Source organism: Halichoerus grypus, chromosome 6 (genome assembly GCF_964656455.1).
Source record: "Halichoerus grypus chromosome 6, mHalGry1.hap1.1, whole genome shotgun sequence".
Classification (NCBI taxonomy): Eukaryota; Metazoa; Chordata; class Mammalia; order Carnivora; family Phocidae; genus Halichoerus; species Halichoerus grypus.
In genome coordinates, this window is record NC_135717.1 from 167591535 (window position 1) to 167615893 (window position 24359).

The 24359-nt window shown below is 55.6% G+C and overlaps 1 protein-coding gene across 1 annotated transcript; it reads right to left on the reverse strand.

Moving 5' to 3' along the window:
* Positions 1-12022: 12022 nt before the first annotated feature.
* TXN2 (thioredoxin 2) lies at positions 12023-24209 on the reverse strand. The gene is made up of 4 exons (XM_036108738.2): positions 24061-24209; positions 23022-23275; positions 21088-21211; positions 12023-12887 (listed from the first exon to the last, which is right to left on the reverse strand). Exons 2-4 carry the CDS (start codon positions 23273-23275, stop codon positions 12774-12776), a joined length of 492 nt encoding a protein of 163 aa, XP_035964631.1. The 5' UTR covers positions 24061-24209; the 3' UTR covers positions 12023-12773.
* Between the last annotated feature and the right edge of the window lie 150 nt (positions 24210-24359).

Consider the following 24359-nt stretch of genomic DNA (forward strand, 5'->3'; position numbering starts at 1 on the left):
GGCGGGGCGGTGTGTGCTGGGAGGGTGTGTTAGATCAGAGGAAATGTGGTGGGGTTGTTCTCCTTCTTCTCATTTGGATCTCGGAACCCCCTGGGAGCTCCACCTGGGAGCACCTTGCAGCCATGGGATCCTGATTGGGGGGGTGGGCACCCAGACATGGGGGAGGCTGGGGGACCTGCCCCGCCCTCTGGTGCTGCTTTACAAGTGAAAGCAGCTGCGGAGGGGCGCCTGGGTGGCTCATTTGGTTAAGCGTCTGCCTTCGGCTCAGGTCGTGATCCCAGGGTTCAGGGATTGAGCCCCGCATCGGTCTCCTTGCTCAGCGGGGAGCCTGCTTCTCCCTCTCCTACTCCCCCTGCTTGTACGCTCTTTCTCTCTCTCTCTCTCTGTGTCAAATAAATAAATAAAATCTTAAAAAAAAAAAAAAGAAAGAAAGTAGCTGCGGAGTGAAGGACAGCCTCTCAGGATGCTGAGTTTAAATTCTTTATGAATCAAAAAAGGCCTCCCAGCCACTACTAGACCCTTTGGAAGGACACTTGGATCCATGTTTTTCAACGTGCAGGTCACAGTGAGTCACACTCAGAATTTCATTATGATGAGGATGATGACGATAAAAAGACCGAAGAGAAAATATCAGCGGGAGTCTCGGGTAGTACACTGTCTCATGAAAGGCTTGTTTCAATTTGGCGAGCTGTGCCAGGCTGTGACGTGATGTGGACCTTACCTCTGGTCGGTCAGGAAAACTTGAAAAGCCACTGCCTCAGATGATGTACCTTTGTTCACCAAGGGGGGGCGGGAAGTGAGCGGGCACTTTCCAGTGTCGGGCCCCAACCTACGTGGCTGGGCTCCCGGCTCACACACCCGACCAAAGGCTCCTGCCACACCCAGCCGGGGGCCCCACCCCAGCACTGCAAGTGCTCACACCCCTCTGCTTCCTTCAGAGTCCCTCTTCCTTCAGCCCTACGCCCAATCCTGCCTTCACTCAAGGAGGCCCTGTTGAAATGACACTCGCTCTGGCAGTTGTCCCACAGGGGCCCAGGCAGGATGACCCCTTTGTGGCTGGCTGTCCCACAGTCTGCCACAGCACAGAGCTCACCCTCTGTCAATCAACTGATCCACCATCAGGGGCTTGGCACACTCTGATTTCATGGATGAATGAAATTGTTCATTTAAAACGAATGAATGAATGAGTGAACGAATGAATGCTTGATGGAAGATTGAATTGCTCTGGGGTGCGGATCCTGGTGTGGAGACTTGCCGCTTTAATAGTCATCCAACAAATGCTGTGCACCTGCTAGGCATCCACCCAAGCTACTGGGGACACCAGACCGATTAGACCAAGATGATTTTCCTTGAGGAGCTCATCGTCCAATGTGAGAGACAGGCATGTAAATTACCACCCCAATATGATAAGAGCCGCAAATAAAGACACATGCAAGGGGACCCCATTTTGCTGGTGACACTATCAGCAAAGACTAAAAGCAGGGCAGGGTGGGCTGAGTGGGGGTCTTCCTGGCAAAAGGCAAAAACTCTCTTGGTACTTTGTAAGTCCCTTATAGCACATGGCACTTTAAAAACTTTTTTCATACTTATTTAACTTCCCCATTAGCCGGTGAATGCCAGGAGAGAGGGCTGGACCATGCCCGCTGAGCTCCTCACCACAGCTGAGCTCTGTTTCTGGTGCTGCATCCTAAGGCATTAAATATTTACTTAATGAATATTCAGGAAGCTGCAAACGGCTCAGGTTGACCTGAGAGGAAAATGGAAGGAAGGTGTGCTAGGAAAAGGCTCTGAGAAGTTTGTGGGCCCCAGACCGCGGAAGGCACATCAGCCCTGCTAAGGTCTGGTCTTTCTCCTGTGGGCACTGGGGAGCCATGGAGTGGTTTCAGTGGTCTAGAAAATTCCTTTGCCTCTAGTGTGCAGGGCAAGTGCCTGCAGCCCAGGTGGGCAGGGGAGAAAGTAAATACAGAAATAACCCAGGCGAGGAGACTTGAGTCTAGAGGCAGCCGACTGGGGCATGCTGGCTCTCGGGATTTGCCTGCTGCGGTGCGCGCTAGGACAGCCCGAGCCAGGCTCGGAGATCTGGCCTCCTAGCGCCGCCACCGGTGGGAGGGAGAGCCCCCTCTTCCCTCCTGGCCCACGATGCAGCCCCTGGGGGTCCCTCTGCCAAATTTCAGGCACTGTTAGCCTGCTCAGAAGTTTTGCCTTTGCACTCTTATTCTTGGTACTCTTATTCTTCTTTCTACAAATCAGCTCCTATTTTAACGCATTTATTTGTGAGCATTAGATGAATATATGAAGAATCATCATATTATCATTCTCTGTGCCCTTGTATTTCTGCACATTTTCATACTAAAAACATTAAGTGAATATTATGTCACTACCATGTATGGAAAACCAAGAGCCATAAACAGTAACTCTAAACTCTTCGAGGGAAACTCTGAAATCACCAAAACAAACTCATGTTATTGAATTTACCCACCTCCTATCTCCTGCCCGGGGCTCCCAGTCTGAGGCCTGTCTCTCCTTTGCTAAAAATGGAATCTGCTGAGGGGGTGACAGAGACACTCTAACGAAAGACTTTCTCCTTGCCCCTAACCAGGATTTACCGAAATGTGAAAACCAAGTACCTCGGTGTTTTTAAAAACTGCTCCTATGGCAAACAAGACCAGGACTGGGGCTGAACTCCGGGGGGTAAGGGTCTCACTTCCTACCCTTCAGGGCTCAATTATTTATCAACTGCACCAAAAACTGCGGAAAACCACTAACTCATATTAACGCATTCAGTGCTCACCCCAGCCCTGAGGAGTAAGCCATTATATCCCCATTTTACAGATAAGAAAACCGAGGCCCAGAACTACTTAACTTGCCCATAGCCCACAAAGCCAGTAAGCAAGCTCGCTAAACCCAGCCCGAGCGGTGTGGTTGCAGAGTCTTGGCTCTTACTGAGCCATACCACGCAAGTCGGCTGGGCGATCAGCTTTGCAGAAGTTGAGTTCACTGCCTGGCCTGTAGCAGGCACTCGTGGGCTGGGGCGGGCGGGGGGGGGGGAGGTCCCGAAGAGAGGCTGATTTTCCTCCCACCCCCACCCCAGCTTGCGGCTTCCCCCCCAACTTTCCGGGCCCACAGCCCCGGCGGGCTGACTGCGCGGGGGCCCGCTCGCGCGCAGCTGGAAGGAAGGGGCGCAGGTGCGCGGCCCCGGCCGGCCCGGGGACGGCGCTTCCCGGCAGGAAGGCGCTGGGCGGCGCGGCCCTGGAGAGGTGCCCCTGGCGGGCGGGCGGACGCAGGTGACGACAAGCGCCCCGGGCGGGAGCTGGCCGCGGCGCTCACCTTATAAGGGCAGGCGCGGCGCGGAGGGGCGGGGCCGGGCGCGGCAGGGGCGGGGCATCCCATCCTGCTGGCCTGGCCCGGAGGCCCGACAACCTCAGGGTAGACTTTTCTGCCAAGGGCGGGGCCCCTCCAGTGGTGCCCCAAGGCCCCCCGAGGCCCTTTGGGGCTCCCCACCCCCACCCCCCGCTCCCCTCTTGGCTGAGACCGCGCCGGGCCCCGTCCTCCGGGGGGCTGAACTTGACCGACTCTCCTGTGGCTGTGGGCGAGTTTCTTTCACCCCAGCGTTGGCAGCAGGTCCACAGTAGTTAGCGGGGAGGGGTGTGGGGGAGGAGGACCTTTAGTGACCGTACTTTAGAGCACTCGGTTACCGATCCTTGCGGTCAGAGGGTGAGACTTCCCGGGCCCGGTGTGCCCCAAGTGGGCGCCTTTTCTAACTGGCACTTAAAGAGTCTCTGTAGCCCCAAGCTCAGCCCAGGACCTGGCTGAACATTAGCCATTGATCCGTCGGAAGTGTATGGTTGACTGAACCGTTCTTGGAGCGACAAAACTTTAAAACAAATAGGAAGTGTCCCAAATGAGTCAGCTCCCTGGTCGTCTGGCCTCCACTCTTCTCCCTACAACCTCTCCTCACAGCCCATATCCTTTTAAAACACGATGTGTCCAATTGCTCTTCTTTGACCTCCACTGGACTTCACAACCTCCCAGTCACCTACAGGATAAGTATGAACCCTTAACTCAGTACACAGGCATCTGTGAACTTGCAGTTCCCTGGAGGCATCATGCTGTTCCAGGCTTCCCAACCTTTGCACCTGCTGCTCCCTCCTGGAAAGCACCTTCCTGCACACACAGAGACATACATTCATCCTTCAAAAAGATGCTTCTTAATGCCCTCTCCCTGACTTCTGTACTGATTAATCTTTCTGAGCCTCAGTTTCTTCATAGGCAAAATGGGGATAAGATAATCTTCACTTCACCATGTTATTGTGAGGGTCCCATGAGTTTATGTCTGTACACTGTTCAAGACAATGCTTGGGACATAGTGGCTGCTCATGAAAATTTGCTCCTGAACAAATTCATCTTACTGTGTTCAAAGTACCTATGCGTGCGCTCTGAGAAACATGAGGGCTGGGCTCTTCTTTTTCCACCCTTGCAGACCTGGTGCCTGGCACGTAGTAGGTGCTGATTAGCATTTGGCAGGAAATGAGCGAATAATAGGCAGTGGGAGTTGGGGGGGAAGGAGGAGGAGATCCCTCACCAGAGGGGCCACCACTAATGGTGAGAAAATAACCCTTATATCTGCTGGGATGTAACACAATCTAGCTTTCTCTCTCCAGTCTTCTGGGAACTTCGTGAGAAGGATGTTGGTGGCTATTGACCCCATTTCCCAGATTCACTTCTGAGGCATGCAGAGGGGAAGTGTCTTACCCGTGGTTACCCAGGGAGTGGCAGAGTCAAGACTTGGCCCACTTTTAGCTCTCAAATCCTGTAAGTGCTGGCAACCTCCTTAAGTCGCAGGCAAACCAGGATGATTGGTCACCTCAGATCCAATTCCAAACCCTAGTCTCTTGGGGCCCCCCATTCTCTGCCCTCTGGTGGGACTACCCCATTGTCCCCACGCTTTTTAGTGAATTTCTTGAAGATACAATGCTCTCTGGCCAGAAGTTCTGGGCAGCTAAAAAAAAGAATCTCTCTCACTTCCCAAAAGTCACTCACAGCACCATGGGGGTGGGGGACAAGAGCATCCGAAGGACCCAGACCCGGGGTCAGGAGTTCGGTGCACTTTGACACAGAAGAGAAGACCAGGCCCACTCTCTAGGACTCAGGTTCTTGCGGGAGAGACAGTGTGAGGACACATGGCAACAGTCTGGTTTTGGACAGCTGGAGAAGAGAGGGATGCCTCCGTGGGGTTTCTGAAAAGCCACCTCCGGACTTAGCCACTCTCCAGCTGGCCTCAGCGCCTCCCCGACCCCCTCCCCTTGCTGGGCCTGGCTTCCTCTGTAAACCCGGGGGTGGAGACTGGTCTCTGGGGGCTTCGGGGCCCTGAGGTTCATGACTTGGGGAGAGCAGAGTTCTGGGAAACGCGGCCTCCAGAGAGGAGGCATCAGAGGCCAAGCAGCCCAAGTGAGTGAGGGCGTGAGCCTGGGCCTCATGGACAGAAACAGCTTCATCTTCCCAGGCTGCCCCGGCCCCGCCTGCCTTGTCCTCCTGGGCCACTGTCCAGGGAAGCCAGTTCTCTGCCTGGTCCCCAGAGCCCACGGGGGACCAGCACCAGGACAGGGAGGGCCTGGGCCTGGCCCCAGAGAGCCTGCCCTCCCTCCCTCCCTCCCTTTGCTGGGGAGGAAACTTGCTCTTGTGGCCTGAGCACTGCAGCCCTGAAGTCGGCCCAGCTGTGCCTCAGTGGTCAGGGCCAAGTGCTGAGCAAACACCAGGCCCGCTGGGCAGCCAGTCCCACTGTGGCCACTGCTCTGTGGAGTCGTTCCTGGGCCATGTGGGGTGCTGAGCTGGGCAAACAAGTACAGGCAGGGAAGGGTAGGGTCTTTCCTGGCCCCAGGGACTCAGCAGGGGGAAGGGACGCCTGGGGACCAGTTCCTGCCCCTATGACTTCCTTTAGAAATAATCGCTCCCCCTCCACCTCTCTGCCAGTCTCCAAAAAGAGCAACCCCAGGACCGGCAATGGGAACCCAGAGCCACCTCTGGATTTTCTCTTCTTGCTTGCTGGTTGACTCCAGGCAAGGCCTCTACCCTCTCTGGGCTTCCATTTCCCTCTTCTCATCCAGACTTGGTAGACTTCTTCCCTTGCCTCCACATCACTGGGAGCCCCGTTATATGGAAAACGAATATGGGAAAGAACGTGGGAATCATGAACATGCTTGCTTCCTGGGGAGGGAGGACACGGTGGCTCAGAGACTCAGAGCGATGCCCAAAGTCACGTGGAAAGTGCCAGAGGTGCTGAGGCCCGGCCGGGCCTCCGTGGTGAGGAGAGAGGGGCCTTGGCAATGGGGTCTGGGCTGTGGGATAAGGGTGGGGACCAGACCAGCAACAGGGCCTGGCATAGAACTCCTTGGTGGGGTTAGACACTTCACTGATTCATTCATGTTGCAGATTCCTGTGCCTGGCCCCATGGGAAGGTAGGAACATGGAAGGCTGCTCAAGGAGCAGGTGCAATAGGATGGGCTTGGAGAGGGTTCTGGTCACAGGAAGGGCATTTTCTCCAAGTCCAGGATCATCTGCATCTGAATCACTAGGGCTTTAGAAATACGCATTCTCGGGTCCCACCCCAGACCCAGAACCATCCCAGATGCGTAACCGCAACCAGACCCTTACATGCATGCTTGCTTTGGACTCAAGTTCTCAGAAACGCCGGGATTGGGGGCCTGGAGGTTTCTTTCTTATTGTTCTTTCTTTCTTTTAAAGATTTTATTTATTTATTTGACAGAGAGAGACACAGTGAGAGAGGGAAATACAAGCAGGGGGAGTGGGAGAGGGAGAAGCAGGCTTCCTGTGGAGAAAGGAGCCCAATGTGGGGCTTGATCCCAGGACCCTGGGATCATTAACTGAGCCGAAGGCAGACGCTTAATGACTGAGCCACCCAAGTGCCCCTTATTGTTTTTTTTTAAATTGAAGTGTAATTGACTGGGGCCTGGAACTTTCTAAGGTAGCGGTGGCCCGGACAAAAAGGTGACTGGAGGTGGGGCAGGTCTGATGACATTCCTGCCGCTCAGCCTCCCCTCCCCCAAAGTAAACCAGCCGGTGGGAGGTGCGGGCGCTGGGAGAGAACCTAGCTCAGGTTTCAGGCCCCAGGACACTCCTTCCAGGCTCTCAGCGACAATAAAATGCTCCCTTTGCCCTGAGAATCCCGCATCTATAAAATCCAAAAGAAGAAAGAAGCTCTACTTCCAAACATGTTCATTCCGGTCTCATTTATAATGGACAGAAATTTATTTTTTTTATTTTTTTTTATTATTTTTTAAAGATTTTATGTATTTATTTGATAGAGAGAGACACAGTGAGAGAGGGAACACAAGCAGGGGGAGTGGGAGAGGGAGAAGCAGGCTTCCCGCTGAGCAGGGAGCCCGATGCGGGGCTCCATCCCAGGACCCTGGGATCGTGACCTGAGCCGAAGGCAGATGCTTAACGACTGAGACACCCAGGCGCCCCTATAATGGACAGAAATATTAACAGGAAAATACCTATGTATGGGACGGTGGGGGAAAGGCTAATGACATGACCCTCACTGAGTGACTTTCCCTGGTCTGGGATGTGGGGTGGGGAGGCTGTAGGAATGCTCTGAGTTGCTGCTAGGAGGTCATGGTAAGGCTCTAGGGGAGGTTGAAGAGCAGGGCACCAGTCAGACTAGGGGGGTTTTCATCCTGGCTCTGCACCTTCCTAGCTATGTGACCTGGCGTCATAACTAAAACCTCTGTGTTGGGGCGCCTGGGTGGCTCAGTTGGTTAAGCGACTGCCTTAGGCTCGGGTCATGATCCTGGAGTCCCGGGATCCTGGAGTCCTGGGATCGAGTCCTTCATTGGGCTCCCTGCTCAGCGGGGAGTCTGCTTCTCCCTCTGACCCTCCCCCCTCTCATTGCTCTCTCTCTCTCAAATAAATAAAATCTTAAAAAAAAAAAAAAGCCTCTGTGCCTCAATTTCCCCATTCATAAACTGGAGCTGATACTAGAACCTACCTCCTAGGGTTATATGAGCATCGAAGGAGTTAATATACAGTGTTTAGAACAGTGCCCACAACCTCTGTGTGTTATCCATTGTTATTAAACTAAGTAACGGGCTTTTATGGGCTGAGTGTGTCCCCCCTGCCCCCAAATCGACCTGCGGGGAGGCAGCGGACCAGAGAGAGACAGCTACTTGCCTACCGTTTCCCAGTAAGCGGACCAAAGGCGGGGGACTTGCTCACCCCCAGTTAATAATTAGCAGCTGTGCAGTGGGGTGCGGGAGTCCTAGCTCACAAGAGGTGCTCCCATCAGTGGCTCTGTGTGACCTGCTGGTTCAGGGGCGGGAGCGAGAGGGCAGTTGGATGGGAGTCAGGCTGGGAGGCGCGGAGAACAGAGGACCAGACTCAGGGTGAATTCCAGTGGGCATTCTCCAAGAGTGAGGTCACCACCTCTAGCTCCCCGGGGCTGCCCGAGCCACAGGCACCTCCAAGCCAGCTGTAGAGCGGGAGGGGGCGGCGGCAGGGGTCGGGGCCAGGGCAGGGAGCCCAACGTCAGGCCCACGGCCTCCTACAAGCACGGCCCTGCCCGTGGTGAGGTGCCGGGTCCTTATCTCAGGAAACCTGGTGCTTCCTGTTGAAGGTGTCGCTGGGGTGGGGGGGGGAGCCTAGCCGTGGACACTCTCAGAGCTCCAGCTAGGTCGCAGAATGCTTCTGCACACCTCGCCATGTTGTCCCCACTGTGACCTCATGCGGAGTGGGTGTCACTGGCCCAGCGTGCAGATGGGGCCACTGAGGCTGAAAGTGGAGAAAAACCTTGCCCCAAAGGGAAAGCAGTGGAGCTAATAGGTAAGGATGCAGAGACTTCAGGGTCGGACACACCCGCGTCCAGAGCCGAGCCCTGACACCTGTCGAAGCCGGGCCACTGAGGCGCTCCGGGCCTCAGTTTCCTCATCAGGAAAGCAGCGACAGCAGTCCCTGCCTGTCGGGCTTGCTGAGGAGGCTCAGTGAGATGACACCTGGAGCGCGCTCAGCGGGAGCTGCCCCTGTCGCCCGGTTCTACTGATGTCACCGCTGAGCTTCCGCATGGGGAGGCAGCGGGCCCCAGGCCACACTAGTAGGCGGCGCAGTCAGGACTGGAGCCCAGATCTGACTCTTCCTGCTCTCCTCACACCACCGTGGAGTGCCTGCGGACGGCCCTGGGCTTCCAGAAGGCCGTCGGGAGGTGGCTGGAGAGCTGGAGCTCCTTGGCACAACCAGTGGTCGCGGCAGCCAGCCCCCTGGGGCCCGGGGTTCAGGGTCACGGCCGCAGCCGGTGTTCCAGGCAGCGGAGAGGAACTGCGGCAGCATGCCTGGAAGCCTCGCGGCTCGCACGGCGTCGGCCGGCCCCCGAGGCCCAGCATTGTTCTCTGGGCCCTCCCAGGCCAGGGCCTGCACATTAGGGATTTCCTGCAGCCCCGCCAGAGCTGCCTTTGCTTTCCGGAGAAACCTTCCCCAGGCGTCTGGGGCAGGGGCTGAGCTCCCCGCCTCGGCCCCTCGCCCTGGGCAGGGACTGCTGGGAAGGGGACTGCTGGGAAGGGCCCTGGCAGCACGGTCAACATCCTCTTGACCCAACAGGTCCTGGCCCCGGAGCCTGGCCTCCTCCGAGACACAGCATCCTCTGCACCTCTCCCGGAGCGCAGGGAGGAAAGGGCCGGGTGAGGCCCTGCGATCTCAGGGCTGGCTGCAGTCAGGGCCTGGGGCCTCGAGTTCCCTTCACAAGTGCGCTGGGGCCTGGGCAAGTCACGCCGCCCGTGCCCTTATGAGGGACACGGGATGACATGCGAGGGCCTCTCACATGACATTGCTGCCCGAGGGTCTGTGGCATCAGGAGGGCACGGTCAGTTCCTGCCCGTCCTAGCGCTTCGAAGGCCCGCGGGAGCCCTATGTTGGCGAGCGCTCCGCTTGGCCACACATCTCAGCCATTCCGCGGACGTCACTCTGCCCTCAGTCTCCTCCCCTGGGAAATGGGGAGAACTCCTGCCCGGCGGGGAGTGGTGGGGATCACGGCGGAGGACGTACATACAGCACAACAAATGCGAGCTTCCGTCCCCGACTCCTGTCTTCGGGCCCCCTGGAGGACCTTGGTTGTCAGAATACGTGTACAGACGCCACCCCCGGGAGGTCTTGGGGCCGAGGGGACCCGTGGCCGTGCCCCCTTCCCTGGGGGGTGTCTGTGCTTCTGAGGGGCTGGCGCTGGTCCCCCTGCCCCGCGGCGGGCCCACCAGGCCCTGCAGCCGCACGGCCGACCCCTGTTCCACAGGCTGGGAGCCCGAGGGGGCTCCCAGGGGGCAGCAGCGGGGCCACGATGCAGAGCCAGCCGCGTCCTGGTGAGGTCAGAGCCGGGGAATTAGTCAAACGGGATCACCCCGGGGGTTCTGTGCTCCCAGCCAGTGACTCACGCCACGAACAACCACACGGGCAGAGATTGCCAACCTGGGCCGGCGGAGGCCCCCAGCCTACCTCAGCCCACAGCACACCTTCTAAGGACGGGGAGCCCGGGGCGGTGCAGAGGCCCTTTGGCAGCCCTTCACACCTGCCAGCGGCGGAGAGGCCAGACCCCCACCTGGGTTTAAATCTGGCATCATGGCTTTTTAGACGTGACCTTGGGTAAGTCAATTTCTCTGAACCGGTTTTTTCACTTGGAATGTGGAAATAATACTTGCTTCACAAGACAGGAATTATATGAGGTAATGTGTGTAGAAAGTGCTTGGCAAAGGGCACCTTTTAAGGAGCGGCGGCGGGGTACTGTGGCAGGGCCCCAGCTCGGGCGTCACGGCACCCTGACCTTGAACTCTGGCCCACCCCTTACTTGCCAGGCGTCTCTGAAAGTTGCTCAACCTCCGCCTGGGCGTCTCTCCCGTCAAGCGAGCTGCCACGGCCTGCCGTGTTCCCTGGCTCTGGGACTAAGATCACACGCTGCATTTTGTACCGGGACCGAAGAGGCGCGGGAACGGGCCAGCCCGCCTGGCCTCGAACCCCAGCCCAGGGCCCCGTGCGCCCCGTGACCTTGGACAAGGCCCTCAACCTCTGAGCGCGTCTCATGTGTAAAAGGGAACGAGGGTGAGGACGCTGACCTTGTGCAGCCGCGGTGGGGTCGGGGGGCACCCAGTTAGCGCCCTAGCAGCACCAGCTGCTGTCGTCCACCCTTCCAGCGCTCTCGGCCCCTGCCGGCCATGCCCACTGCTGGCGCATCTCCCCTCCGCGTGCCTGTGACGGGTCCTGGGTCAGAGGTCGCTCAGGGGCTGCTTCTGAGGCAGCCCCGCTCCCTGGCATCAGCCGGTGCTGGCGTGGACCCCTCCAAGACCCTGGTGTGACTCAGGCACTTTCAAGAGCAACCCGAGAGCCACTGAGGACAATGCCCCCAGGAGGAGACATGGCACCCCAGGGCCGAGGGCAAGGGCGCCAGGATACCCCTGCTGTCAAGCCCCGCACGGTGCCCAGGAAGCTGGCACCTCGGTCCCAAGAGGGAGACAGAAGGGGCAGGCTATTTTGGCTGGCAAACCTGGTGGCCTGGCACCTTCCTCCATGGGCCACGGGGCGCTGGGAATAAGAAGGGACAGAGAGCCTGGGCCCGAGGCTGAGGAGTTCCCGTGGCATGCACAGGAAAAGCGGCCCAGCTCCCCTAGGGCGCCAGGCTTTCCAGAGGAGGGGCCATGTGCCGGTCAGTGGAGAAGAAAGGCCCAGAAGCACCAAAGGGATCAGGTGCAGGAGCCCAGGCTTCAGCGGCAACCATGTCTGGGTACAAACCCTGGCCCTGCACCCCATGAGCCTCAGTGTCCTTATCTGCGTAACGGGGACAGGAAGCACCCTCTTGCCTCACTTGCGCGTGAAGGCGGCGCCAGGACAGCGGCCACCACCAACAGTGTTAGGAACAGGGGGTGCTGGCTGGTCAAGGGCAAGAGGGTGGTGGAGTCGCAGGAAGCAGGGACAGCCGCCCAGCCTGGGGAGGGGTCCCAAGTGCTTCCAGAGCCCAGACAGAACGGAAGCTGTCAACGGTGCAAACCCTAGCTTTATTGGTCCGGTTTGTTCACAGTGAGGCTTCCCAAGGCAGGGGTCTGAGGACTCCCCCCTCGTCCTGCCCCATGTGTGTGTTTCTGCCCTTGCGCCTGGGAAGAAGGAAGGGAGGTGGCTCTTTGGGGGGTGGTGGCTACAGGGTAATTTAGTGTGGAGCCCAGGGTCTGTTCTTCAGAGCAGGAGGTAGAAGGGACCACATAAAGTTCTTTATTACAGACCTACAAAAAATGAGAGAATTATAGATTACTCTCACTTGTTTGGGTTTCTTTTTTCCTTCTTCCTTTTTACAAAACAGAGGCAGGAAAGAAAAATGCAGGAGGCAGACAGGCCAGGCACCGGGGTGCGGATCAGAAGAACCAGGGAGATGTGGGCCGAGCGGTCCCTGCCGGCTGGCCTGGGGCTGGCCTGGGGCTGGCCTGGGGCTCTCTCCAGCATCCCGGGAGGACGGACAAGCCCTAGTGGGAGCAGACAAAAGACGGTGGGGGGTGGGGAGAGGCGGCTGTCCCCAGATCAGCAGCAGCACCATTCCTCTGGCACTCAGCCGGGCTGGAAGCACGCAAGGCTCCTGTGTTTGGGGGCCCGGTCTCCAAAGCATGGGCCCACAGGGGCCGGACAGAAGGGAGGAGGCGGGAAGGGCCAACACGGAAGGGCTCGGAGTTCTATCGGGGGCCCTCCTGGAACCATGGGGGCCCAGGGGGGCAAGGGCAACCAGGCCTCTTCCCTGCTGGTCAGCCAATGAGCTTCTTCAGGAAGGCCTCCAGCTGGTCCTCGTCCTTGATGCCCACAAACTTGTCCACCACGTCCCCATTCTTGATGGCCAGCACGGTGGGCACAGCTGACACCTACGTGGAGGAGACAAAAGGAGACCAGGTCACCTGGAGGCGAGCTTTTCTCAACAGCCGTTCCCCAGCCTTTGTGGAGAAGGCTGGTGGTGTACGCAGGGCAGCGACTGCCTGAGCGGCGGGCGGGGCCCCCTCCCTTGGTGCAGGGGTGCTGCAGGGCTTTTCCACTGTGGGCTCCTGGCGGTCCCCTTCCTCCCCCAACCGCAGGACTGACTCACTGGCCCAGTGGTTTGGCTGCAATGACAGGAGGGATGAAAATAGCCCACACAGCTGCAGGCCAGGGTGGGGGGCGGGGAGAAGCTCCCCGAGGGGCAGCCCGGCCCTGGGGGTGGGGTGGGGTCTGAGTCCTGGCTCTGCGGCCCACTAGCAGGCCACGCCACCTTCAGGGCGTCGGCACCCTCTTCTATAAAATGGGGGCAACAGCATCGACCTTGAAGGCTTAGGCCAGAGATGAGAGTCACAGATAAAGCGGGGTGGTTAGGAGCTCAGGCTCTGGAAGTGGCTGACCCGAGGTCGGGCCGCTCTGCGGAAGCCCCTTCATCACTCCGTCTCCTTGTTCCCATCCGCAGAACAGAGCCACTGAGCACACGGATACCAGGTCCCGGGGCTGCACGAGCTAAGGCGAGCGGTCTCGGCACGGCGCCCTGCACCTGGCAGGGCCCTCGAGGGTCACACCTGGCCGAGCGCCTGGTATGCAGCGCTCAGCAAATGGTGGCCGCAGAGAGCGTGTCAGAAAGTGTACTACGGGCCGCGCATGGGCCACATTCGCTCACTGCCTGCGTGGCCAGCAGGGTCCAGAAAGTCACCGACTCACACTGGGCAGTGCGGGACGACGGGCTCAGCCATGTATGCGCTCATGTTTATTTATTAGGGGGGATGGAGGCAACATTCTTGGCCTGTGAAGCATTTTTTCAAGTCCCCCAGGGGGCCCCGTACAGATTCCATGGCGTGTCCATGAGGCCCACTGCTCACTCTGGCATCGAGCATCTGCTGCGGCCTGGGCCCCCTGCCTGACATTTGTAGACATTTTTTAGAAAATGGATAAACAGAACAAGATAAACATTCTTTTCTTACACATGTTAACTACAAAGTAACAACAGCAGTTTACACAAACATACCAAGTCTTCACGAATTGTTCTGAGAATTGTCCTGAGTGCCGTCCTGCCCATGAGTCATCCCGGGGAGCCAGACTGGGGAGTTCGGACGTTCACATGGTGCACAGGTCCGTTACAAGAGAACTGCAGGCCACACCGGCCCGCTCTCACGCCTCGGGGGGCTGCCATCACGCCCCCACTGACTTTACGTGGCAGGCCTTGCCCCCCGCCCCTAATGGGCTCTGGGTGGACAAAGAGAGGGAAGAGGACACAGTCCCTGTTCATATTAGTCCCATTAGGTTCCTTCAAGGACTGTCCAGGGGCTGATGCGGGTGGCAGAGGGAATGTGCGGGTGGACCCACGGGCAGTGGGCTGACCACGCGTGCGCTGTTTGTAGTCTTACCGCTGGCTCCTGCCCTTGTTCATGACTGTGGCCCAGGAGGTGGCATGAAGGGCAAAGTCCAGCATGCGGCTCGCCCTGCCTCCAGGCACAGGCCAGGGCCCAGAGACGCTTGCTCTGGACTGTGCCACCAGTGTGGGGTGTACCAGGGTGGGCACGGAGCTGTGTGTTTTATTTTTCCGAAGACTTTATTTTATTTTAATTTTTTAAAAAGATTTTTATTTATTTATTCATGAGAGACAGAGAAAGAAAGAGAGAGGCAGAGGCAGAGGGAGAAACAGGCTCTCCACAGAGCAGGGAGCCTGACGCGGAACTCGATCCCAGGACCCCGGGATCACGACCCAAGCCAAAGGCAGACACCTAACCATCTGAGCCACCCAGGTGCCCTATTTTATTATTTTTTTTTTAAGTAATCTCTACACCCAACCTGGGGCTTGAACTCACAACCTGAGATTAAGAGTCACACACTCCGGGGACGCCTGGGTGGCTCAGTCGGTTGGGCGTCTGCCTTCAGCTCTGGTCATGATCCTGGAGTCCCAGGATGGAGCCCCGCGTTGGGCTCCCGGCTCAGTGGGGAGCCTACATCTCCCTCTCCTCCCTGCTCGTGCTCTCTGTCCCTCTCTCAAATAAATAAATAAAATATTAAAAAAAAAAAAATCACACACTCAGAATGAGCCAGCCAGGTGCCCGTGGAGCTGTGTTCTTATGCGCCCCCTAGTGGCCTGTGAGGGCAGCAAGGGCACCTCGAATCCAGCCACTCAACTGAGGGACAAGGCTCAAGCATTAACTGGATCCCATCCTGTTCTGTTTCTTTAACTGCTATAAAACCTGTATGTCCTATGAGAAGTGGTCTAATGGCTTTTATGTGTCCTCCAAGTAGGACTACGCTCGCTGAGGTGGCTTGGAGTGGTGTCAGTTTTCAGAGACTCCAGACCAGGCCCGCCACGATCACATTTGTGCAAACTCACACGCGTGCACGCACGCGCCCGGCCACGCTGCAGTCAGACGTAGAGCAGATACTCCAAGGTCTAGTCTTTACTGACCAAGGGCGTCCTTCGGAGGGTGAGTCTAAATCAGACGAGTGCACACAGCAACGGGCTTGCCAAGAGGCTGGTTTTCCCAGGACGTTGCTGTCGTACCTGGGGTGGGGCTGGACTTCCCTCCCCCGAGGGAGGAGGATGTGGCTTTGCGGATCCTGAGTCTGGCTCACAAATCAGGAGGGGCTGGTGCTGGTAAACACTGCCTTAAATGGAAGCGCACAGGTCCTTGGCACAGTCCTCTGGAATGTGATCTAAGTGGAAGAGGGGCCGCCGTGGGGCAGGAACGCGGCTTCGCTCTCCGTTCTGGCAGCTCTGAGGGGACCAAGCGGCTGCAGCAAAGGTGAGCAGCCGTGCTACCACGCGCTGTTCCTCCTCCTGCTCTGCGACACCACCTGGTACCTTCCAGGCTGGGCCCGAGACGCTGGGGACTCGTGTGTGTGTGTGTGTGTGTGTGTGTGGTCTGTTCCCACGGACCTGCAGTCCACTGGCCACATGGCCACGGAGCTCAGTGATCCTGCTGAGTCTCCCCCTGCCTCCCCTCCCCGTTCCCCGTCTGTCAGGCCCCACCAAGGGACAGGCACCGCGCCAGTTGTCACATAGGCCGGCGACCTCCTTCTTGGCTAATTGCGGAGCTAATGCAAAGGAAAAGATCACCGTCAGCCAGGCCACTACGTACCGGGGGGTTCCTCACGTGTCAGGGTGACACTAACCACTTGCGGATGCGACCTCATAAATTCGCACTGCAAGGTGGGGTCGCTTTACAGGGGAGAAGACCGAGGCCCGAGAGCTGAGTGACTAAGTGGTAGAGCTGGGGTCTGACACGAGATCTGTCCGACTGCTGTCGTGACGTCTAACTGTGCCACACGCTGGCCTCGGAGCTCCTGAGTCCCCGCAGGGCGAGGAAGCCCAGGTAGGGAAGAGCCGAAAGGCGGACTCCACGCTTCACATGAGAAGCCTTTGGACCCAGGAGGATTCTTGGAAAAAACTATTATTATGATTATTACTTTTTTAAGATTTTATTTTTTTAAGTGATCTCTGCATCCAGTGTCGGGCTTGAGCTCACAACCCCGAGATCAAGAGTTGCATGCGCCACTGACTGAGCCAGCCAGGTGCCCCAGGAAAAAAACTACTATTAAAAAAATCAAATCCAGGGGCGCCTGGGTGGCTCAGTCAGTTAAGTGTCTGACTCTTGATCTCCGCTCAGGTCTTGATCTGATCAGGGCTGTGGGTTCAAGCCCCACGCCAGGCTCTGAGCTGGGCATGAAGCCTACTCAAAAAATCAAATCCAACTATACGACATTCTGGAAAAGGCAAAACTATGGAGACAGTAAAAAGATCAGTGGTTGCCAGGGGCCCAAGGGGAGGAGGGAGGAGAAAGTGGAGCACAGGAGATTTTAAAGATGGTGAAACTCTTCTGTACAAAACTGTAATGATGGACGCATGTGACTGTACATTTGTCCAAACCCATGAGATGGACACCACCAGGTGTGAACCCTCACATGCCCCCTTGAAGGTCAGCATAGGCCTTTGGAACTTTTGCTCTTTCATGTTTGGTTCCAGACTGCTGGCAGTGGTCACTGAGAAGCTTGTAGAAAAGCAGAATCTCAGGCTCTTCCCAGACCTACGATTCATAACCTGCTTTTTTTTTTTTTTTTTTTAAAGATTTTATTTATTTATTTGAGAGAGAGAATGAGATAGAGAGAGAGAGCATGAGAGTGGGGAGGGTCAGAGGGAGAAGCAGACTCCCTGCCGAGCAGGGAGCCCGATGCGGGACTCGATCCAGGGACTCCAGGATCATGACCTGAGCTGAAGGCAGTCGCTTAGCCAACTGAGCCACCCAGGCGCCCCTCATAACCTGCCTTTAAGCAAAATCCCAGATCATACGCATGTTCGTGAAGAACTGATTTAGAATACTTTCGAAGTAGGGGCTATGGTAATGATTAAAGTGCTATACTTTGCAACAATGAAATATTATTATTCAATGAACTATGAAGTTACATGAAACATTAAAAGGGAAAAAATTCAAATAAAAGCATAAACCAGTTACCCCAAATCGTGACATGATTGTGTTGGGATGGTAAAACGACAGGTGACTTTTCACCCTCATTATTTCTTACCTGGCTGTTTTTCTAATACTTTTTAAAGGGTCTTCTCTATATGAGGAGAAAATAAAAGGATAACAGCTCCAAGTGTGAAGCCAGAAGAAGCCCCAGAGGAGAGCATAGAGGCTCAAGGGTCCACATCTGGATCTGCTCTTTGCCCCCAGTAGCTGGCAAGGTCTGAAGGATCAGGGAATGCCCAGCCATTCAGTGGGGACGAGGAGCTGGGAGACCAGGGAGCTTCTTTCCGGCCAAGCCAGGGCAATGCGCAAATGGGGGTGGGGACACCAAAACCCCAAGGCCCCCAGCCTTTCCATTCCTTCTCCTTTGGGAGACAGTGGAGTTCTAGGGTGGGCAGCTGACCTAAGCAGAGGTGTGGTGCAAGGGGAATTTGTGTGAGGAAGGAGACTCACCCTGAGGGTGCGTGCTGGGCGTGGGGGTGGGGCAGAGTTCAGGAAAGCTCGGGGAGAGGCACCAAATTCCCTGAATACAACTTAAAGCAGTTTCTCCCAGATGTTCATCCAACACTTGGAAAAGGAGGAAGCTGTCTCAGGAGGTACCATGGATCTCTCAGCTGAAACTTCTTCCTCAGGCTCTCTTCCAAAAGAACAGGTGTGAAGGAAGGAAGGAAAGGGCTGGCGGAGGGGGTCAGGACAACCCCAGTTGGAGCTTCCTAAGCACTGCAGTGACATCTGCCCAGGGCTTGGCAAAACAAGAGCCATGTGATGTGGGCCCAAGCACCCTGAGGTCCTTCTGTGTGACCGACACACCATTTGGACAGCAGACAGAGGGAGGAGTGAGACGCTCCTACAAGGGGACCCACCTCCAACACACACTTTCCAGGCCTGACCACAGGACCTCGGGGGCCAGCCCGACATCACCAGGCTCCCTGGAATGCAGGTGGGGATGGGTTATTCTTCTTGCCATCTGTACCAGCTAACCACAATTCCTGGAGGATGGCTGGCACTCAGGGTGTGTCTGCCGAGAAGTTCCACTGGCTGAGGCTGATTGCTGTGGTGGCAGGAGTTGGCCTAAGACATCTTACGCCTGCTGGTTACCCTGGGGATGTTCTAGCCACTCCAGCCCTAAGCTCATCCCCGCAGCTGCTGTGGGCTTTGGGGGAGGGATGGACAAGGAGGAGAAAGGCAGGGGCATCTAAATGGCCAGTTAAGTGCCCCCTTGACTGAAAGATCAGTGGGAGAGCTTTAAAAAAACAGCGCCTCGGGGCACCTGGCTGGCTCAGTAGGGCATGTGACTCTTGATCTTGGGGTTGTGAGTTCGAGCTCCACGTTGGGGGTATTGTTTACTTAACAAAACAAAACACAAAAACAGCAAGTCGTCCCTCCCCCACAAGCCCTTGTAAGCAGCCCCAAATCTCTTGCTCAGTGCCATGGCCAGCCTTCCTTCGGTAATACCCCCTCCTCCACCCGCAGTGGTCATCAGTGACTTTGCCTGCCCAGCATCTACTTCCTTTGCCTCTGTTTGGGGCAGATGTTCCCGTGGGTGATCACTCCCACCCGAGTGCAACAGGCGGCCAGCCTATCCTCACCCCCGCCCCCATGGGGACCAGCTGGAGGCGGCACCTTTACTTGAGCAGGTCTCATGAGCGCTGAGCCTGGACTTACAAACCCTGAAGGGTACAGGCCCCCTCTTTCAGGCTACCCAGAAGGAAGGAGGGATGGAGGCTCACTCTGGCCAGATCGTCAAGAGAACCAGAAATCTGGATTTTCACGTGAAATCTCTGCTTTAGATACCAGCATCTGGTTCGGTATTTAAAAAAAAGAACCCAAAGGCCAGATCAAATATGTCGGGGAACCACAGGCCACCAGGCATGACCTCAGCTTGGTAATAATGGTATCCTCAGCATGGTTTCCCGACCCCTTCCCCTCTGGCCACAGCCAACGTCCCCCACAGCCTGTCTTCTCATTCCCTGCTCAGTTCTCCATGCTGGCCATCCAGCCGCAGTGCACCTCTCCCTTTTCTCCAGCTGTCCTGGTCTCCGAGGCTGGGAGGACGCCCCCACACCCCACGCATCTCCCGCTCCAGGCACACAGGCACTGCTATTCTGTGAGCAAACCAGGCTCACACTGACCACAGGGACTTTGCATTTGATGTCTGCTCTGCCTAGATTGCTCTTCCGAAGAGCTGCCTGGTTCATTTCCTTACTCCCTCTAGGTCTTTGCTCAGATGTCAGCTTCTCAGAGAGGCCTTTCCGAGTCCACCCTTTTATTTTTTATTTACTTACTTATTTGTTTTTAAAGGAAGCTCTACAACCAATGCAGGGCTTGAACTCACACGCCTGAGATCAAGAGTCGCACACACCACTGAGCCAGCCAGGTGCCCCCCCACCCCGCCCACCCTTTTAAAAATGAATCCCTCCCCAGCCCCATGCTTAGCCCTATCTCCTCTTCCTGATTTACTTTTTCCCACTGTACTTATTATCTAAAGCAGGATCAGTGAACTATGGCCCATGGGCCAAACCCAGTTTGCTGCCTATTTGTGTGGATAAAGTTTTACTGACATACAACTACGCCCATTTGTTTATATACTGTCTCTGGCTGTTTCCAGTGGCAGCTGAGTATTTGCAATAGAGACCAATGCCCTGTAAAGCCTCAAGTATGTTCCACCTGGTCCTCTAGAGAAAAAGTGTGCCGACCACCCATCAAATATACTAGAGGGATGGGCACCTGGGTGGCTCAGTTAAGCATCTGCCTTCGGCTCAGGTCATGATCCCGGGGTCCTGGGATCGAGCCCCGCATCGGGCTCCCAGCTCCTCGGGAAGCCTGCTTCTCCCTCTGCCTGCCGCTTCCCCTGCTTGTGTTCCCTCTCTCTCTGACAAATAAATAAATGAAATCTTTAAAAAAGAACACAAATAAACTGGAATGTAGGCTCCACAAAGGCAGGGATTTTGTCCACTTTGTCCACTGCCTTATCAACAACCAAGAAAAAGCACCTGGCATTTAAGAGACTCTGAAAACACACACCAAAGGAACACATTAGACTCCCTCCTGTCTCAGTGTGTGCCATGCACGTGGCCCTTCTCCATGCATTCTCCATGGCCCCACTCAGAGGTCCCCCTAGTGGGAAGCATTCCCTCCTCCACCCTTCCACCCCCCTCCCCAACAATCAGTCCTTCCTTTGTGCACCTCTGCTCTTAGCACTTCTCACCATATGGTGAAATGATCTGTCTACCTGTTGTTCTCTTGCTAGACTAAGAGTGCTGGACACAAGGAGTTTGTCTTTCTTGTGCCAGAGTCACGAATGCCTGGCACATGCCAGGGCTCCCATGTGACTGCTGACTGAATATGTGCACGGATGAATATATGAATGAAGGAATGCATCCATGTCCCAAGACTCAGAGAATAAGCTGGTGTTTTAGATCATACATTCCACTTCCTAAAGGTGGTGAATAGACAAGTGGCTCAGAGGCTCGACAGAGTCACAACTGCAAAGTGCCCTGAACTCCTGAGCACGCTAGAAAAAACCGAGACACCCCTATTGGCTACTGGTGGTCCCCAAGCACCCCCCACACCAGCCGCACTGGGGCAGTCCCCTGCCAACTCATACCTCATATTCTAGGGCGAGGTCTGTGTGGTCATCAATATCCACCTTGGCCATCACCACTTTTCCATGCTGCTTGGCCACCACCTTCTCTAACCTTGGCCCCAGGATCTTGCACGGGCCACACCACCTCAGAAGGGGAGAGAAGAAGCATCCAGTCACAAGAGTGCTTAGCAATCGATCTTCTGTCTCCCCAGAATCCTCTCTTGAGCCACATCTTTCTGAGGGGCCTTTTGCCCTTCTCAGCTCTGTGTACAGTGATTGAATATTAACCTATAATGTTGACATGCCAAACAATAAAGCCAGCACTCTGCAGTGGGGGGATTTTCAGAGGTCACAGGTTTCTAAAACACAGTCCTCATCAGAAGACTCTTATAAAGGTTATTTCAGCACACGTAAGAGAAATACACTGTCATACAGAAAAATGTAAGATCTGAAGTTAAAAGGTTTGGGTCAAACAGAGATTCCTCACCAACCAGCTGACTGTTCTGGAGCCTCAGTTTCCTCTTTTCAAGTAAGAGAGATTATGCCTCTCACAGCAGTGATGAGAAATCCACTAAGGCAATGGGGCTCAATGTGCTCTCTAAAATGCAGTTATTTCACACACCTCATGGACCCAGAACCACGGGGAGGAGAAGCCAATGCTAGGGAGCGTCTCCAACATGCTCGTCACATGCCAGGACCTTCTCCGCTTTTATTGCCCAGAGCCCTCAACCCCACAACCCCACAAAGGAAAACACCTTCTTAAGAAACTAAGGACCATACAAGTTAAGGAACTTGTGGCAAGGTCCCAGAGCTTGACAGGCACCCTGGGACTGCAACCCAAGGTTGTGCTCCAAATGTGTTCTTTGAGCCCTGGGTTATTCTGTGATCTCCCAGGCCCGGGGTCAACTGCTCACACTGCACTCATCACAGGTGCTCCCCTCTGGGTGGTGAGCTCTGTGACAACAGGCTGTCATCTCCAGGGTACTAAGCAAATTCATGTCTCACTTTCTGGTCAGAGAAGAAAATGAGGCATCATCCCATTTATCATTCATTTTGGAAGTCCTCGCTTTACAAGGAAGGGAGAAAGTTCTGCTGGCCATGAACCCCTGGCCGACGACCCTTATTTTAAGTCTCAGCCTTTAAAACCCTTTCCGTTCAGAGATGTCAATTAATGAACTCACAACACCTAAAAACCCACTTTGCAAGACCTTATCTCCATTTGTAAGTGAAGGGGAAGCGCAAGGACATCAGACGGCATGCGCAAGGCAACGTGGTGAGTCCGAGAGAAAGAACGGGAAAGAAAGCAAAACAATCTGTCAGAGATTTGCCCAGAAGGCCTTCCAACTTCTAACCCAGGCTACCCAAGGATGCCTCAATCTGAGGGGTTAGTCCAAGTTCTTTTGTAGCCAGGTGGCTAGTCAGGACCCAAAGTCTGGAAATGAGGAAGGCCAAGCTAACAATCAGAAGGCTATCAGCGTTTAAATACCCCTACAACAAACTTCTACAGCCCTGAAAAGAAAACCCTGCCCATCCCCTGCGTGCTTGGGTACCACTGGGGTGGCACCGATAACTTTTTGCCAGCCCTTCCCCGTTTTGGTTGTTAAAACTCAACTTATCTGCAGGGCCAGGAATTGGTATACACCCAAAGCCAGATGATGTGATTGTCCTATTTTTCCTGCTTTGGTCCAAGCTGAAGGGGACTCTGAGCCATTTGGGCAGTGAGATACAGAACGTGAGTATTTCTCAGCGCCAGTGACAGTGAGCTCTGAAGACTGTTCACTAGTCTGTGTCCTATCAGACTATACTCGATCTTTGAGTGCGAGGGTTGGGTCTTATCAGTCTTTGGAATGAGACTATGTCGGAGAAGCATCAAACGTGGGACTGAGACCCAGCAGGTACTCAATAAATTCCTGAACAAGCAACACCCCAGTCTTCTGCTGACCCCCAGGACTCACTGCGCATGGAAATCCACAACTACTGGTGTTTCACTGTTGACAACTCGGTCTTGAAAGTCAGGTCCATCCTGGATGTTAAAGGTCGTTGTGCACACTCTGGTGGTGTATATTGACCGGGCTTGGTTGGGTGTTACTGTCAGGTCACCAGGACTGCACTGCGGGACCCTGTGGGTGAGGGGTGCCCACCGACCCTGAGGGGGCTTCCTGGAGATGATGGAGGACAGGAACCTCCTCAGGAGAAGTCGCTGAGCCATCTGTGAGGGGAAAAAGGAAGGAAGAGTTCAGGAAGTCAATACACTAGGAAAAGAAAAGTATCTGGGCAGTACTGTGGGGCTCAAGATTCAGGGCCTGAAAAAGAATGCCAGGAAATGATACATAAGACTTCTAGAGTAGAGGTTAAGTGAAGAATGAGAATCAAAAAGCAGAAGGAATGGCAAACCAGGACAGGAAAACTGGGCTGACAACCAAAAAGAAGTCAGGATGTGGGCGGAGTTACAACAGAAGGGAGGGAGGAACCTATATTTACTGAGCACCTGCTAAGGGCCAAGTCCATCCCCATCCCCAAGTGCCCTATACACATTACAGTTCTCCCAGATCACCCTGGAGGAAGTTTCTACAGTATTGCTCACATCACAGATGAGGAGTCCGAGGCTCAGGTAAATTGTGACATGCCCAAAGTAACCTAACTATTGAATGAGAGTCAACATTGGAACCCAAGGCCGTCTGCAAATTCTTTATTACTCGTTTAATAGGCGTTTTAATGGGAAATTAAGGGAAAAGGGGGTTATCAAAGGATCAGGAAAGAGGAATCGCAACAATTCAAGGGGAACTAAGAGGCTCAGGAACAGGAGTGTGTAGGGGGTTCTTAAAAAAGAAAGGACGTGTCTGAGGAGGGACTGGGGAATCGGACGCCACTGGGGATCCCGGCTCAACGAAGGACAGGTCCCCCCGCCCGCTCGGCCGCCGGACAGCGCAGGAACAGGCCCGGAGCGTGTCTCCGCCACGACACCACCTCGAGCCACCCCCACGAGCCTCCTACCTCCCTGCAGCGCGAGCGGAGGGATGCACAGCCCGGCCCTCCCCGCCAGTCAAGGGCACTCCTGCCGTCACTTCCTCAGGGGAGGGCCCTCCGAGCATCACTTCCGGGGACAGACAACCTGGAGCTTTTCCCTCCGCCCCTTGGATTTTCCACCAATGGGGATGGCGGGAGGTGGCACAGCAGAAGGGGTGGAGCTTCAGTTAGGGACAGGAAGAGAGGAGCTCTTGGGGCTGGGGGGAGGAGAGAACGGAAGTGGGGTGGGCTCTCGAGGGGAAGGACCGCGAGAGGGGGCGGGCCCT

Coding starts and splice junctions, on each gene's coding strand:
- TXN2 (XM_036108738.2), bottom strand. CDS start 23,275: ATGGCTCAGCGACTTCTCCTGAGGAGGTTCCTGTCCTCCATCATCTCC. Junction 21,212..23,021: donor GTTGTGGATTTCCATGCGCA/GTGAGTCCTGGG, acceptor TCCCCTTCTGAG/GTGGTGTGGCCCGTGCAAGA. Junction 12,888..21,087: donor ACCTCGCCCTAGAATATGAG/GTATGAGTTGGC, acceptor TCCTCCACGTAG/GTGTCAGCTGTGCCCACCGT.